This window comes from Hemicordylus capensis, chromosome 6, assembly GCF_027244095.1.
Source record: "Hemicordylus capensis ecotype Gifberg chromosome 6, rHemCap1.1.pri, whole genome shotgun sequence".
NCBI lineage: Eukaryota > Metazoa > Chordata > Lepidosauria > Squamata > Cordylidae > Hemicordylus > Hemicordylus capensis.
In genome coordinates, this window is record NC_069662.1 from 82,509,472 (window position 1) to 82,526,256 (window position 16,785).

Consider the following 16,785-nt stretch of genomic DNA (forward strand, 5'->3'; position numbering starts at 1 on the left):
CCCCCCCCGGAAATTTAAGAAACAAGATAATGCATTCACCACATGCAGAAGAGCAGAGTTATTTGCATCAGGTATTCTAGAAGACCAAAAATCCCTTTGAATATTGTCATTGTATCTTGCTGTGATGTCGCTACCACTGAAATCTATATCAGCAATCCATGTTTGTACCAAACTGGGGTTTGTTTGTTTTTGTCAGAGTTTTTCGCTGAAAAGATTTGTTCCTGTTTATACAGAAAAAGAACAAGAAAAGAGTGCAGTGCAACAATAGGAAACAAACAAGGACAGGAAAAACACCAAGTAAGTGATTTCCTGTAACTTGACAAAAAGTCTCATATATAGATATAGATATAGATATATAGACACACACACACACAATACAAGGGCAGTCAAAGCACAAGCAAAAGATGTTTCCTCGAGAGAAGACAAAGGATACTTTACTAGTACGATCCAAGGCTATCAAATACAGTGGCTGCCATCCTAATTAATGCTGTGCACATGCAGCTGGGGAAAATAGGCATTCAGTGGATCCACTCTTGCTTCTTCAGCAACAGTGCTCAAGGTGATTTTTGCTGACCTCCGCTTCTGCTGACCCCCCAGAAGTGTTCTGTGTAACCTGCTAATATGTCTCTCAGGGTTGCATGACAGAGCACTTCCAGGGGAGAGAGGCTAAAATCACCCCCAACACCATCACACACAAGCACCCACACTGCAGAAGTGGGAGCGCTTCTGTAGTAAACATGCTTCTTTTGGCCACACATGCAGAGTTTTGGGGTGCCAGCCATTATAATTACGTTAGCAGTTAATTAAGAAAGAGATTGGTGTAAAGAAATACATTTCAATCTATAAGGAGCACATATGTATTGCTTCCTTGAGCTTCCAGATAAGGAATTGAGCCAGAATTCAGAGATGGCATTTGGCTTTCTCTGTTATTCAGCTGGTCAAGCCTGGCAAGTTAATTTCTGCATGAACATTCTGTCCTCCAGTTTATCTCTCTATAGGTCAAAATTAGGAGGAAGAATGGATTTCTGTATACACATTAAAGCTACTTTGGCTGCTTTAGAGTAAAGAGGAGATCTTTAGGATGTGTGAATTGATTCATGGCTGAATCAATTCGATTCAAATCTGCTTGATTTGAGTAATTCAACCTCAAATCGAATCACCCTTGGGAGCACTGACCAGATTCAAGATCGAATAGAATCACCCTGGATTTGAGCACAAATTGATTCATTTTGTCCCCGCAGTGTTAGCCCTCCAAATTTCTCTGCCACTCTGGTTGGCTGGTGATCTCCCTTGCTTCTTGGTGTGGATTCTTGGTTTGAAATAACTTCTTCATAGGTATTCCCTATGATGAAGCTATTTCACAACCAAGAATCCACCACACATAAAAATTCTTAAAAATTCACCCGTTTGCCTTCCTTTGAGGGTTGGGTGGTAGTTGGCACCCATGGGGCCCTACAACCCAACTCACTTTGGTGCCCACTAGCACTTAAAAATTAGGCTGAATTGATTCAAATTCAAATGGAATCTAATCAAATTCAATTCAAATAGACCCCAGATTCAAGGTAGGAGATTCGAGCTCAAATTGAATCAGGCTTATTTGATCACAAAAATCGATCTGTGCACATCCTTAGAGATCTTTATGTAAAGACACTGAGCTGTCAGTTGACAATGTAATATCACACTACATGTTTGTAAAACCTGTGTCCAACAGGCTTCTATTCCTGGGCACCCTCACCACAGAAGGTATATAATCTTTGACAAATTCAGTAGTAAAGAGGACTATATTATCAGGTAAATTAGATGTAGCCTGGAGGGTAACATATACAGCTTGGGGCCGGGGTACCTGTCAGACCGAATTCACCCATATGACTCTGCCAGGGCCCTCTGCTCATCACCTCAGGCCCTGCTCACGACCCCACCACTAACAGAGATCCAGTTGGCAGGGACTAGAGACAGGGCCTTTTTGGTTGTGGCCCCTCAGGTTTGGAATGCCCTCCCTGAAGAGCTTCGCCATGCTCCCTCCCTCAGTGTTTAAAAAAAAAATCTCAAAATGCACCTTTTAAAGGAGGCTTTTTAATGCTCCGTTATTGTTTAGTTATATCTGGTAGGTTCTTAAGTTTCTTTAGCTTTTGATAATTTTCAGTTTTCATTTGAACCTAATAATTGTGGTTTTTAATCTGACTTTTTTAAAAAAATAGTTAATTTTATTATTTTTATTGTATCTGTGTCTATCCTATTGTTATGAGCCGCCCTGAGCAGTAGAGCACTGGAGGGGCGGGGTATAAATATTTTAAATAAATAATATAGTAAATGTTAATAATTGTATATTCTGTTTCCCACACTTCTGAGGAGACAGACATTTTTGAAGCAAATTGCCAAACCTGAGATAAATTCCTAATCTATTTTTGTTGGGATAACGTGTAAAAATAAAAACCTTGTTGTGCCGGTTGCTGTGTTCAACATGAAAAAGGCCAGATAGGGTTTTGCTTGTTTTATCGAGTTCCTTTGCTTGGTCTGAGGGACATATGTGCAAAAGTGGGGCACTTTTCCCATTCTGTGCATTAACTAAGTGCTCCTTCCACCCGCCTGCTGCCACTGCCACTGTTTTCTTTGGCTGCTCAGCCATCCACCGCCATTTGCCGCTGTTATCTTTGCCTGCTGGCTGCCTGCCACCACCATTTCCCCCCACATCCCCGTCACTATCCAGGCAGCTGCTCATGAACTCTTGCGAGAGCTGCCACACATAGGATTAGCGACGGGTATGCCTAAGATAGATATAGATATATGCTGGTCTCTGATCATAATAAAGGATTGATTGATTGATAGACAGAGACAGAGACAGAGACAGAGACAGAGATAGAGATAGAGATAGAATGTATTCAGTTGCATAAATATCAGATATGGATATTTGCATCCACACTAAATGACAGATGGGAAGGTGCAACCTTATCCATTCCATGTAGGGCTGCTGGCAAGGGTGGCCCTTCCATAAGGCAAGGTGGGGCAGAAACCCCAAGCAACAGATTATTGCGGTGCCAGTATGATGTCTTTCTGCCCCCACTTTAAAAAGAGAGAGAAAGGGAAGAGGTGCAGCTATTTAATTTTGGAGCCTGGCCCCTCTTGCAAAACAAGCATCCTCTACACACACACACACACACACACACACACCATGGTTTCACACAGCTTCCCATTGGCATGGGCAGGTAGGAACAGGAAAGCAGGCACAGAATGAGGCTGCAGCTCACAGAGCACTCTGCCTCAGCTAGCTCCTCCCATCTGCTGAACAGCTGAAGGATCCACACACCTTCTTGATCATTCATCACAAACCCACAAGTGTGTGCTAGAGTGCATTGGGAGGGGGAAAGACTACACAACACACACACACCCAAGAATTCACACACCTCCTTGATCATTCACCACAAATCCACAGGTCTATCACAGACCAGCTTGGACATATAATGCATTTTAAAGGAAACAAGTTAAAACCACAACACGTGCCCTTGGTTTCACAGTTCTCACCCAGACCTTCTGGATTGCAAACCAACTTGAGCATAGTGCATTTATTTATTTTTATTTTTTTTATTTAACACATTTTATACAGCCCAAAACGCAAGTTTATTTATTCAGATGTTAATAGTTAGCTCCATTTTCACTAGTTGTGAAATACTCTATGGATAGAAATAACTCTCTTTGGCAGCTTTAATGTAGTAGGGGGAAATGATGAAAAATCAATGGATTGACCAATGTGCTTCAAATAAAATACACAGAGTTCTCTCACCCTGTCCTACATCTGTGCTCAATAGCAGAGCCCTATGCCAAGGTATTCCAGGAGATCTAAAGGGTAGAGCAAAAGGAGGGTGCTTTACTCTTTTCTATTAAGGCAAAGGGCAGATTCCTCCACATGGGGGTGGAACAATGGTCCAAGGGGAGGCTTCAGTTCCAGAAGTTTTTGTGATTTTCTGTCATGAAACTTATAGGATTTTGTTTTAAAAAATAAATTAAAAACATTGAAAATCAACAGATTGATTGATCTACTTCAAATTAAATGAACATCACTGGCTGTAGGGCAGGGAGGCAGGTGTTCTGGGGCCCTCCAGGAAGGGAGGCCACCAGGCCATGGACCTGCACCCTAAGGTTTGGGCCTAATGGCGCCTCTGAAAAAGAGGGAGTGTGCACAAAGGGAGCAACATTTGACACCATTGCGCAGGCGCACAGGTCTTGAGCCACCACTGGCTTCTAGGATTAGTGGTATGGGTAGAATGGGTTGTGCATACAATCCGTAACCCGTCTTCAGAGAGGAGAGCTGGTCTTGTGGTAGAAAGCATGACTTGTCCCCTTAGCTAAGCAGGGTCCACCCTGGTTGCATATGAAAGGGAGACTAAAAGTGTGAGCACTGGAAGATATTCCCCTCAGGGGATGGAGCCACTCTGGGAAGAGCAGAAGGTTTCAATTTCCCTCCCTGGCTTCTCCAAGATAGGGCTGAGAGATTCCTGCCTGCAACCTTGGAGACGCTGCTGCCAGTCTGTGAAGGCGATACTGAGCTAGTAGATAGACCAATGGTCTGACTCAGTATATGGCAGCTTCCTATGTTCCTATCTGTGTGGGTTACAGTGTTTGCCAACATGCAGCAGCAGACAGTTATAGCCTATACATGTGGAGGGCATATGTTTGGATCTGTCCTCTTTTAAAAAAACCAAAACACTTGCACAGTAAGAGTCAAGATGATTTTTTGAATAAAAGCTCATCCTGCATATGCAATGCAACCACTGTGGATCAGGTGATATTCCTTCTGGGTTACAAAAGGCAAAAATAAGCTTTTTTGAAAACCAAGAATCCATCCCATTATATATTGGTTATGCTGATTTGTATAATTCCAGGTATGAGGGGGGAAAGATGGTTTACTGATTGGGACACAGGAGATCTGGTTTACAAGTAGAGATGAACTTGAAACAAACTACGGGGGGTAGTTCAATATAAAACATTTGGGACTACTCCCACTCTAATAAATGTCTTCAGTCTTACCAAAATCACTTTACCTTCCTTAGACATCACTGCAGATATTTTGCATGAGTGTGTTCTTGAATGGGAAAATGAGTCCCAGCCAGAGATCTATGCTGCACGAAGCAGTGTGGATTGTGTGGGTGCACGACAGCATGCTGAAGAGGTGGGTGAAGTTTGTCTGGGGGGAATATAGGTCCATCTCTGCCTTCCCTCCCCCTGCCCTCTCCACCCCTATTATGGTTATATGCATGACCTCAGTTTGTTTTAGGTAAATTTTAGTTGCAGTTTTAGTTATTAGTTTAATTCTTACATAGTAAATGCATGGAAATCCTCACCTTTAAAATTTGGGCCACAATCCAGCCCATGTGTAAAAAGACACCTGCCCAATTCAAACATAAATGCTTGGCATAGGGGAGCCGATTTATGAGGATGTGGATTTAGCAGAAGGGGAGTAAAATATTTTATTTGTTTATTAGATTGATTGACTGATTTGATTTCTATACTGCCCTTCCAAAAATGGCTCAGGGCGGTTTTGTCACAACCACTGTGGTTCACTTCATAATTGAACTCAGCAAATCAAAGATATTCCTCCCCCAAATCAGGAAATAGCATGACTTCTTGTTATATTCAAAATAACCCATCTGATATCATTGGGAACAGAACAGAGTCTGATCCTGCCCCTAACTCCCAGGGGTTTGCAAACTCCATCCTCCCACCCATAAGTTGGGTTGCCAGGTCCAGAAGGTGAAAATGTCCAGATGGTGAAAATATCACCAGGTCCGCCATCACCAAAAAAGTGGCAACAGAGGACGCTTTTCACACAGACATACACACACACACTCCAAAAAGTCTCCTTGTTGTATAAAATTTGCATATGGTTATTGGCATGGTATATGCATATTTTGATAAAAATGGGATAATTTGAGAATAAATGCGGTGGCAACTGCTAACTGAGTAAAGTTAGTTAGGTAACTGCTAACTTCTTTACACTGCCATCACCAAATGAAGGCAGCAAGCTGCACCTGCCGGGCCCACCTATCCGTGCTCCTGCATCATGTGGTTTTGCAACCTGTTACTGAAGCAGAACCTCCCCTCTGGTTTTCCCATTAGACGGATGGTCAGTAGGATGCCAGCAGGGGAAGGAGACAGAGGAAGAGCAGCTGCTCATGAGGAAAAAAAAGTGTTCTTAAGGAATAAAATGTTCCAGCTGCCCCCAGAACTTCAGACATCACAGCAAAAAATGTTATCTGGTCCCCTAAATGGTCTCATGGCTTTTATGAAAGTCCTGAGTTGAACTCTACCCATAAACCTCCAAACCCGCTTCCTTCTCCCTTCCACTTCCTTACCTGTCTGCTCTGGTGGCCTCAGCAGCAGAAGGAGGAGGAGGGAGGCAGAAAAGGAGGGAGGCTTCTTAATTTTTTTCTGATTTTTTTTTTAAAAAACAAGGTTGTGAGCCCCTTTGGGTCAGGATTATTCATTTTAAAACATGCTGTAAGTTGCTCTGAGCCTGTCAAGAGTGGGATATAAAGCTAACAAACAAACAAACAAACGAAATGTTCCATGATGTGGGGAGAGGGGACAGAAAGACCTCCCCACTCCTTCCCACAACTGGAGCAGTCAGGTAAGCTGATGAAGGGAGAGGCATTGAGAAGCTGACTGGCAGGTGGGAGGGAAAGAAAAGAACTGACGTTTTTCTCTGGCTCATATTAAAATACTAACCAGAGAAGAACTTAGTGGCATATTGCCCGTGAGCCAAGCCCAGAAGGCTTCATAATGAGAAACTCCATGAGGCTATTCTCACGATGGGGAAAACCGGGCTAAGGGAGCAGCAGAAGCCCAGGTGAATGATTGGACCTAAACAGTCAATGCAATAGAAACTAGAGACTGTCCTCAAATAATTTCTACTTGTTTTTCAGCAGTCTTAGTTATAGGCAGTGGGTTTTTCCAGTGAGTTGTCAGCAATTTTAGTTATGCTACTAAAAGAAGTCTGGTGTGTGCTGCTTTCTTACATTTCCAATAGAGGCTAGGGATGGGCCCGGACCGGTCTGGAGGCCATTGCAAAGGCCTCCGGATTGTCCGGACCGGTCCGGACCTGGGCGGTCCGGTTCGGGTGGAGGGGGTAGCTTTAAGAGCGGCGGGAGGGTTTACTTACCCCTCCTGCCGCTTTCCCGCTCTGGCGCCGTAATTGCAAGAGTAATTGTGGTGGCAGGATACCTCCCTGCCGCCCCTTCCCCACTGTCACTGTAAAAAACTCCCAGTAGTCCTTTGCGCGTGCGCACGTCACAGAAATGTGAAGCACGTGCACAATGTGCGCGTGCAAAGGACTACTGGGAGTTTTTTACAGTAACCACGGGGAAAGGGCGGCAGGGAGGTATCCTGCCACCCCAATTACTCTTGCAATTACGGCGCCAGAGCGGGAAAGCAGCAGGAGGGGTAAGTAAACCCTCCCACCGCTCTTAAAGATACCCCCCACCCCAGTGCCGGACCGCAGTTGGCGGTTCCGTGCACACCCCTAATAGAGGCAATATTTCCTTTCCTTTCCATTTTGAAAAGTGCTGAGATGCACTTCCTGAATATCCACCATTATGTCATATCCATTATGACCACCTTAAGTGGGGCAGCAGGGAAATGCTTGACTAACAAGCAGAAGGTTGCCAGTTTGAATCCCTGCTGGTATGTTTCCCAGATGATGGGAAACACCTATATCGGGCAGCAGTGATATCATATTGCACCAGAGGAGACCATGCTAAACCCCTCCTGTATTCTACCAAAGAAAACCCACAAGGCTCTATGGGCACCAGGAATCAAAATCGACTTGACGGCACACTTTACTTTAGTTTAATTTATTATGAGAACAGAAGTGTGTGTTTTGGTGTGGAACATTCTGAGGAATACTTGCAAACAAACTTTTCTCAGAAAATAATGGCTAGATTCACTGTGGCCTTATATGAAATTCTTAAAGGAAACTGTGGCAAGCCATGAACACCAGGTATTCCTGTGGGGCTAGACGTATGGATCATGCCGTGAACCGAAACCATTAAGAACTATATGAAGAATGTCTCAGCTGGTATTTTCTTGTAACTTGTTTGACAAGTACTATCCAGATGTACCTCAAACTGCTTTCATAAATTAGATTTTCCAGCATAAAGTACCACTGTGAGAAAGGTGAATAGAGCAAGCATGAAGAGTAAAGAACTCATTTTGTGAGCAAAATTATTGTTCCATAAATGATTTCTGGGATAGCAGATATTTTTAGTTTGACTTACGATGAACAGTTAAATATAAAAACATACCTGTGAGAGAATGCATATATATTTGAACAAAAGATTTCAAAAATAGATGCCTTCATAGATGCCTACATTTGATCTCAGAAATCTCACATCAGTTTTTTCAATATTGTGCCAATGTTCATCTATGCAATTTGCCATCTGAATTTTTTTTTGCATTTATTTAAATGTGTTAAATATACATCTACTACAGTGTGGCCTATTCTAAAGTTTTCCAATGAGTTGCTGAACTCCTATGGCTTTTAGAATGAGTACACTGAAGATGCAATATGATACCTTTCATAAATTGGACATTCCTATTCTCAGTAAAGTTATAGGTGTAAATGTGAAGTCTTCTGTGCTCAGTCAGTGGAAGATGGAACACTTCTGCATAGTGTTTAATGTACATAGGTCTTCGGCTCTACTTATCTTGATTATCATCTCCTCCCATATATTCCTTCAACTGTTACAGTCAGCTGGTGTATCCTTACTTCATGTTCCTTCTTTTACTGTTAGTTGATCTGACAGGGGGCTCAGGACACAACCTTTCTGGTGGTGTCTCCCAGTTTTTGGAATTCCCCTTCTAAACCTTTTCCTGTTCTGCCATTGTTAAGAACCTGCTTTTAAAAAAATCAGAAATCATTCCGAGTCAGATTATCTTTTAGCAGCATTCTATTTTAGCTGTTCATTGTTGTGGTTGTTTTGCAGTAGGTTTCTACGGTGGCTTTACTAACGCCTTCATTCCCCCCCCCCTTTGCTATAAATTATTGTATTGTGCTTTATTGTCTTATGATTCTGTTGTATCACATTATTATTTGGGGTGAATTTAAAGTTGTTGCTTTATTATTTGTTTTACAGAAAACATTTCACTTCCCCTGAAAATTCTCACGTATTTCATAGAATCCAACCTCTGCTTCAGTTCTCACTTTTAAAAAATTTCATTGTGTGCTGTAATGACTTTCGAACTAAGGAAACAACTGCACATTACACCTTTTCCTAAGTGAACACTTCAGGAGTACATGGGACCACTGTCAAGGCTGCAAGTGCACAGAGATGCCATGAACTTCATGAGGGTGAGTTTTCCTTTCCTGACAAACTGTGTGTTCTAAGGCATTTTGCCATCTCTATTATGATTTTTAATTTTCCCAGTACAACATCATTTAACAGTAACTGGGTATAACAGATGGGCAATTTGTATATTGTTAACCTTCCCCCAGGTGAAGATATTACAATAACAGCGGAGCAGAACAACAGAAAAGCTGCATCAGTTTAGACTCTATGGGATTGTCCCTTATGGGACCATGACTGATTGATTAAGTGCCGTCAAATTGGTATTGACTCTTAGCAACCACATAGATAGATTCTCTCCAGGATGATCTGTCCTCAACTTGGCCTTTAAGGTCTCTCAGTGGTGCATTCATTGCTGTCGTAATTGAGTCCATCCACTTTGCTGCTGGTTGTCTTCTTCTTCTGGGACCGTATCCCTTCTTAAATGGTTGTCCACTATGCATAAGCTGAATTTGAGGTGTTTTTAAAAACCCAAATGGAGAAGAGAAATGGTTATGTGAGAGAAGACGGTCACAAGCCATTAGACATTTCACCCATTCATTTGATACTATTATGCCTAGTGTCCAGTGTGCACCTAAGAAAGGCATTATTGTCAAAACAATCTCTCAAGGGACTTGAAAAGGCACTTCATATGTGAGCTTTTTGCTCAAATAAATAGATATTATTATTATTATTATTACATTTATATCCCGCTCTTCCTCCATGGAGCCCAGAGTGGTGTACTATATACTTGAGTTTCTCTTTCACAGCAACCCTGTGAAGCAGGTTAGGGTGAGAGAGAAGGGACTGGCCCAGAGTCACCCAGCTAGTTTTATGGCTGAATGGGGATTTGAACTCAGGTCTCCCTGGTCCTAGTCCAGCACTCTAACCACTACACCATGCTGGCTTGTTACCAGAACAGCCTGTTGGAGGGCTACAAAAAACACTCTTCTATATGGTTTGGAACTGCAGGCTTGCCGTCTCCATCTTGACAATCTGGACTCACGGGACCATGAGCCCTCCACATGCCCATGGGGCAATTTTACCCCAGATCATATGACTGAAAGGTATCCCCCATGCCCCTCTGTCTTGCAATACAGAGAAGGATGCTAGCTGTGTAAGACAACAGTTAAGGAGAAGGACTATTTCCCAAGATAATAGTCAAACTCCTTTTATTGTTGGCACAAAGGATTAGTGGAACTAATCACCTCAAAAGGAGCTTAGAGAAGGCTGTATCACTCCCTCCTCACTATCAAAGCATTATGGTCTGGCTTTGACCAGAGAAGAGGCTTGTTAGCATGAAAAGCATTCCAGTCTCCACACCTAGAAGGTCTTCCTGACCCATGAGATAAGCTTTTAGCTCACCCATTTACTCCGTCCCATGCAGGTTTTTCAAACCAGTTCACTCTATTGTCTTTCAAGACTCCACACACCCATGATTGAATCATACAGCATGCATTCTTTTGTTAACCATGGATATCATCTTCTGCAACCTGGAGGTGTGACCCGTGTTTGGCCTGAAGGCATGCTTGTGCCTAGTTTAACCCTGTGCCTCACTCAATGGTGTGCTCCTTCTTCAGACCCACCCCCCACGTGTGCCTTGGCTCTGTCAATTCCATCTACTCATTCCATCTGGCCATTGCTCCAGCCTCGCTTCCAGCTCCTGGTTTGGACCCATCTCCTGATCGAAACCATGCACTATGCTTGGCTGCCTTAGAGCGCTGACCTCCCCTGGATTTTCCCCTTGCACTATGCTTGGCTGTCACTATGCTTGCCAGCCTCCCCTGGATTTTCCCTGGAACCAGCCACTTTCCTGGAACCCTGGCTTGCGAGCAGCATGCTTGCCTCCCTTCTACCTTGTTCTCCTATTGGGCCCCTGGGAAGAAAGACCCCAGTGTTCCCTATCCTGCAAGGGTGACAGACTTTCTTTTGGAATTGGCAGAAAGTTTACTAACAATCCCTCCCTCCTTCCCTTCCTTCCTCCCTCTCTCTCTCTCCCTTCCTCTCTCTCTCCCTCTCTCTCCCTTCCCATGAGCCCCTGGTGGTGCAGTGGTAAAACTGCTGCCCTGTAACCAGAAGGTTACAAGTTCGATCCTGACCAGGGGCTCAAGGTTGACTCAGCCTTCCATCCTTCTGAGGTCGGTAAAATGAGTACCCAGAATGTTGGGGGCAATATGCTAAATCATTGTAAACCGCTTAGAGAGCTCCGGCTATAGAGCGGTATATAAATGTAAGTGCTATTGCTATTGCTATTGCTATTGCTAGTCCTAACTATAAACTCTGCATACCGGGCCTTCTCTCTCTGGCAAGCCTTAAACTGATTTAATCACAATTTGGACTTTTAAGCTAAAAACGCCTCTTTGTGAGTCTCTGCTTTACATTGCAATTTAAAGTCTTATTGCCTTCATCAATTGCCTAACCTTCTTTTTCATTTCCTGCACCCCAATAATCCTTCAATAAATCTGATTGTACCATATTCCTAACTCAGCCTATTTCCAGACCAAGGCTTTGCACAAATTGACACTGTAAATGGACTATTCACTCTAGTCTCACTAATCTATATTTTATAGATGTTCCTTGGGAGGGACGGAAGGAAGGAAGGAAGGGAAGGAAGGAAGTGGAAGGAAGGAAGATTACACCTGTGATGAAAAACATTGTTTATGCTGTTCAAAAGAATGTTGTATTCTGCATGCTATTGTGAAGCAGACTCCCCACTCCTTAATATATATGTAAGCTGCATACAGCTCAGGGAAGACAAGAGCCAAGGGAAGACTTCAGCATGGCAGGAGGTGGCAGCTGTAGAACTAACTGCCAATGGTCTTTGAAAAAAGTAACAGAAAACCTCATCACATCTAAGAAGCCAGCAGGAAGTTTTTCAGAATTGTGAAATGGAGGAGAGGAAAGCAAAAGAATACAATTCCTATGAGTTTCATATGGATTTTCATTCTAGCTACAGATAATCTTAAATTCCATGCTGTTTAAGGTTTATAGGTATAATAAAAGCAGGTAAATAACTTTGCATTCCATGCTGTTTTTTAGATGTACCCTTGTGGTGGTATAACCCCGAATTCAGGGGGGCACCTTACATCTCAGCATGACCCTTATTTTGTTCTGTCCCAATGCACCAATGATTTTTTTGGTACCCATTCCCATTGAGATTAAAATGAAGCACCACAGGAATTTCACGTGTATTTTATTTTCCAATGTTCCTGACAAGATAGCATTATTGATTGCCAGCTGGTTTGAGTTAAAGCAGGACAAAGGATCTTTTGGAGACATTGGGCATATTCATCTGCACTACAGACTTAAAACTGGTTCAGCAGTCTTCCCCCTCCCCCTACACACACACCCCCCAGAAACCTGAGAGTTGTGGATTTTTTGTGATGAGAGCTAGCAATCTCTAATGGAGTATTATCAGCACTCTCATCAGTTGCAAATCGGTGTCCAGATGCACTGGCCACCCTTACTGGTGAGGATGAGGATGGGTGGTGGTCTGATGCCATGGAAACAGGCAACAGGCAGGTGAGGAAGAAGGGTGGCATGTTGATGGGTCCAGGCCCGGCCTGCCTCCCAGCCACCCAGCCAAGCAGCACTGCAGACAGCTGGGGAGAACTCTAGGGGAGGTGCATGGGAGTGACATCATCAGTGTGCCTCCCAAAGGGAGGGGGCACGAAGGGAAGGAGGACGGAACGGGGACAAAGGGGAACACAGCTGCCAGCAATACTGGGCTAATAAAGAGGGGTGTTGGCTCATGAGTGGCTGGAAGATGGTGAGTTCTGGGTCCTCCGGAGAGAGGCCAACACCAGGGGCAAACAGCCTGGGATGGAGGAGACTCAGGGTGACATTTAACCCCTCTCTGCCCCTACTCTGAGGCCGGACTCTGCATTCTCAGGTAGGCTGGGTAAAGGAGATTCCATCATACAGCAGACAATGGGTGAAGCCTCTTTGAGAGAAGCCATTACAGCTGTATAAACGGATATCTGTAGAGTATATACACTGAGCATGGTATTCAAGATGTTCTCCTTCCTTTCTCTATTCTCCATACGTTCCTCCCTTAGAAAAAAAGGTTACTTCTAAAATGCTACATTTTATAAGGGCACAGAGAAGAATGTATTGATAAGAACAAATCACATTCCCTGATTAGCCAATACAGGTGAATAGTGCTAGGCTGAGATATGTATCATTTTCAGTGGGCCAGTTCAGATGAATGTGAGCCCCAGTGCATAAGAAGGACAGAGTTGTGCTCGGAGTGTGTCCATTCTGATGCCACTGCAGAATGTTCCGACATGTGGTTGGTATATCCTTTAATTGTGTGAGAGAGGCGGCAGCCAAAGTGTCCCTCTACACACACTCCAAAACCCTGGAGTGCATGTAGAGGGGCAATTGAGATTAATGTCCCTCTTGCATAGTTTAATGATGATTAATAATGATGTAATGTCCAGACAGCACTTCAGGGCATCCTGCAGTGCCATCAGGACAGGCGTTATGGACCATGGGCTGGCCCATCCATTTGCCTCTTATTTTCAACCCACAAGTGAACAGTACCATTGTGGCTATGGCTAGAAGGGGAAATTGTGGGAGGCAGATGAGCTGAGAAAGCTATAGTTGCAAATACCTCTTTGACTGCCTAATTGCCTCAGGGCCATCTGGCCATTTTCTCCTCTTCTTTATGTTTATTGCCCTTAGATGTGTATCAGAATAATCTTACTAGCTCACTAACTCCTAGAATCCACTTCCTCTCTCCCTCCCCTTTCTCCCCCGTAATTGTCCAAAGATCACTCTAAAATGGACATGCCAGGGGCTGTTTTTCAAGGACACTGCAATTTACACTCCAAGGCTAACAGCTTTACACCATGAAAACATCTGCTGGCTATGATAAGACTTGTGTATCGGATCGTAGAAATCAGGCTCCGATCACCCCCCACAGTATATTGAATTTTATCAATTAATTATAATGTGTTCAAAGAAGAAAGAGGGTACAAGAAGTGAATGGCTGCAAAAGGTGGGGAGATTCAGACAAACTCTGGGTGAAGATCCAGGGGAAATAGACTCCTTGCTTTTTTGTCTAGCCATGGGCTTCTAAGGAGCACCTATCCCTTATTTTGGAACTGTATACTCAAAAACTTTGTCCAGCTGACAGCTGTCTGCCTCTGGTATGCTCTGCAAAATGAACTCTGCTCTAATCTGTCCTCATCCCTGTTTCCTTCTCCCCACCCCTATCCTAGTTCTGGATATAATTGCCTTACTTTTCTCTTTTTCTTCTAAATAAAGGAATTTGGTGTGTGTTTCTTGCTTTTCTCTCCCTAATAGCCAACACAAATATGGAACCCAAGCGAGACTGTGTCAGACTCCTGGTGCTTATGCTGGGTGTGCTACAGAGCATGTGCAGACTGCCCTAGGAGGCCTGGAACACAACACAGGCACACTCTGGGTGCACCCCATTCTGTTCATGCATTGGGGCTCACATTCATCTGAATCTGCCCATTATTTAAAAGCTCTTTCAGCATCTCGGTAGTGACATGCCTGCAGCCCCACTCAGATAATTGGTGATCTCACTGCTGTGTTCGAGGGAGAGGGAATAAAACCCAGCCCCCACTTCTCCCTTTTCCCTTCTCTCAAACAGATGATCCAAGTGGGGCTGCTTTGACTCTCTGAAAGGCCTTTGAATGCTGTTAGTGTGGTCATGATTCAAGCCGCTGGTGATTATTATTAAGCTGCCCTTGTCAGCTTAAAGCCAAGGTATCTTAAGAACCATCTTCTTCAACATGAGTCTGCCTGTCCTCTGCATCATCTGGAAGAGCCCTCTTGTGGGTTCCAGTGCCTTCTAAAGCTCAGTTGGTATTGGTGATGACATATGAGTGGGTCATCTGCATGGTGGCTTCCACCATGTGGAAGGAACTCCTTGCCATATGAGTTTCTCTTTGTTCCTTCCTTGCCAGTTTGCCAGTGCAAGCTGAAAGCATGCAAACCCTCTTTCTTCAGCGGGGCTGCTCTCATCTTCTTTGACTTTGTCTCTTGAGCCTTCTCCCTCCCTGTTGATGTTTTTCATCTTGTTTTATGACTGCTGTTTTCTTTATTGATAGTTTTACTGTTTAGTTGTCAGCTGCATTGGATCCCTTGTGAAGAGAAACTGATTATATACAAACCATGGTCCTCATATCATGGAGTGTCCTAGAGCATTTCAACACTGTTCATGCTACTGCAGGCATTTATTTATTTATTTAAAATGGATGGCATCATGTAAGAGCACTGTTCTGCAAATGCCTAAAATGGCGCAAACCCAGTTATCCAGCATTACTGCCATTGGAAACAGTGGTGTGCACGGACCGCAGAAGCGCGGTCTGATGCCAGGCAGGGGAGTTGCTTTAAGGGCGGGGGGGGGTGTACTCACCCCTCCCCCCACTTTCCCCCCACTGGCGCTGTCGTTTTTGTTAAAATCTTTGGGGCGGCAGCAGTCCTCCCTGCCGCCCCTACACCCTTGTTGGTGCACATACCCAGAAGTAACAGGCACACCTGCGCCTGCCGATGCCCGCACGCCGCACACATCATAGTAACATGTGTGACGTGTGTGTGCATGTTGGCGGTGCGCGCATGTTGGCGGCAGGTGCATGAGCACCCCCTCACTGAACTTGCACCAACAAGAGGGTAGGGGTGGCAGGGAGGACTCCTGCCGCCCTGAAGATTTTAACAAAAACGATAGCGCCGGAGGGGGAAAAGTGGTGGGAGGGGTGAGTACAACCCCCCCCCCCGCCCTTAAAGCAACCCCACCACCCACCGATGGTTTGTCAGACCGGCCACCATGCGAACCGGTTTGCAGGCCTCCATCATGGCCTGCGAACCGGTTCGTGCACATCCCTAATTGGAAATAATGTTTGTAGTGTTGTACAACTGTTGCCGCACAAGTGTAGGCAACAGTGCTCTTGTGCAAGTCTGTCAATTTTACATGTCTACAGCAGCACAGGCATTGCAGAAACTGTTCAGAGAGCACTGCACACTACATGGGCCTGTATATAGAACCTGTTTTCATTTCAAGTTATCATGATGTACAAACGCTCACTGGCTTGCCACAAAAAAAATTGGGATTTCTCCCCCACCCCCCATTTCTTAAAAGTACTTGTTGGATATCCTTACAGAATATTTTTACAGAACGTTTGAGGGGTTGGTGGTGGTGAGATACCTCCTCTCCTTCCAGATCCTCCCACCTCTTCCCAAGCAAAAAACTGGCAGTTGAGAAGAGGGAAGAAATAAGCAGCCTTGAGAAAGGCTCACAAGAGATAACAGAAGCCTTTTCTGGTGATTCCTCGACTTAAAGTGTGAATGCCACTGCTGAGCTTGCTGGGGAGCATGGGCTGTGTATTTTTCTGTCCCTCCTGATTTAGTCTTGAAAAGTAAAACTCCTGTGCTCCCTCCCTGGTAATAATTTCCTGTGGGGAGCATGAGGTTATATGGTTTGCTTTGCCTCCTGATTCAA

At 44.2% G+C, this 16,785-nt stretch overlaps 2 protein-coding genes across 8 annotated transcripts in view; one reads left to right on the forward strand and one right to left on the reverse strand.

Annotated features, from left to right (window-relative positions):
* CNTNAP2 (contactin associated protein 2) overlaps nucleotides 1-16,785 on the reverse strand; it is a 1,803,519-nt gene that overhangs the window by 1,468,384 nt on the left and 318,350 nt on the right. The gene's annotated exons all lie outside the window — the stretch shown is intronic.
* Nucleotides 1-16,785, forward strand: part of LOC128332022 (uncharacterized) — a 64,255-nt gene that overhangs the window by 41,497 nt on the left and 5,973 nt on the right. For 3 of the 7 annotated variants that reach the window (XM_053266205.1, XM_053266200.1, XM_053266203.1), the window contains 4 exons: nucleotides 234-297; nucleotides 5,046-5,164; nucleotides 9,126-9,340; nucleotides 11,885-12,315. In XM_053266205.1, the coding sequence (XP_053122180.1) occupies nucleotides 234-297; nucleotides 5,046-5,164; nucleotides 9,126-9,146 (204 nt within the window). In that variant the 3' untranslated portion in view covers nucleotides 9,147-9,340; nucleotides 11,885-12,315. Of the gene's footprint in view, nucleotides 1-233; nucleotides 298-5,045; nucleotides 5,165-9,125; nucleotides 9,341-11,884; nucleotides 12,316-16,785 lie in introns of those variants that run through there. The other 4 variants (XR_008310513.1, XM_053266202.1, XM_053266206.1 and 1 more) reach the window with 2 other exon arrangements.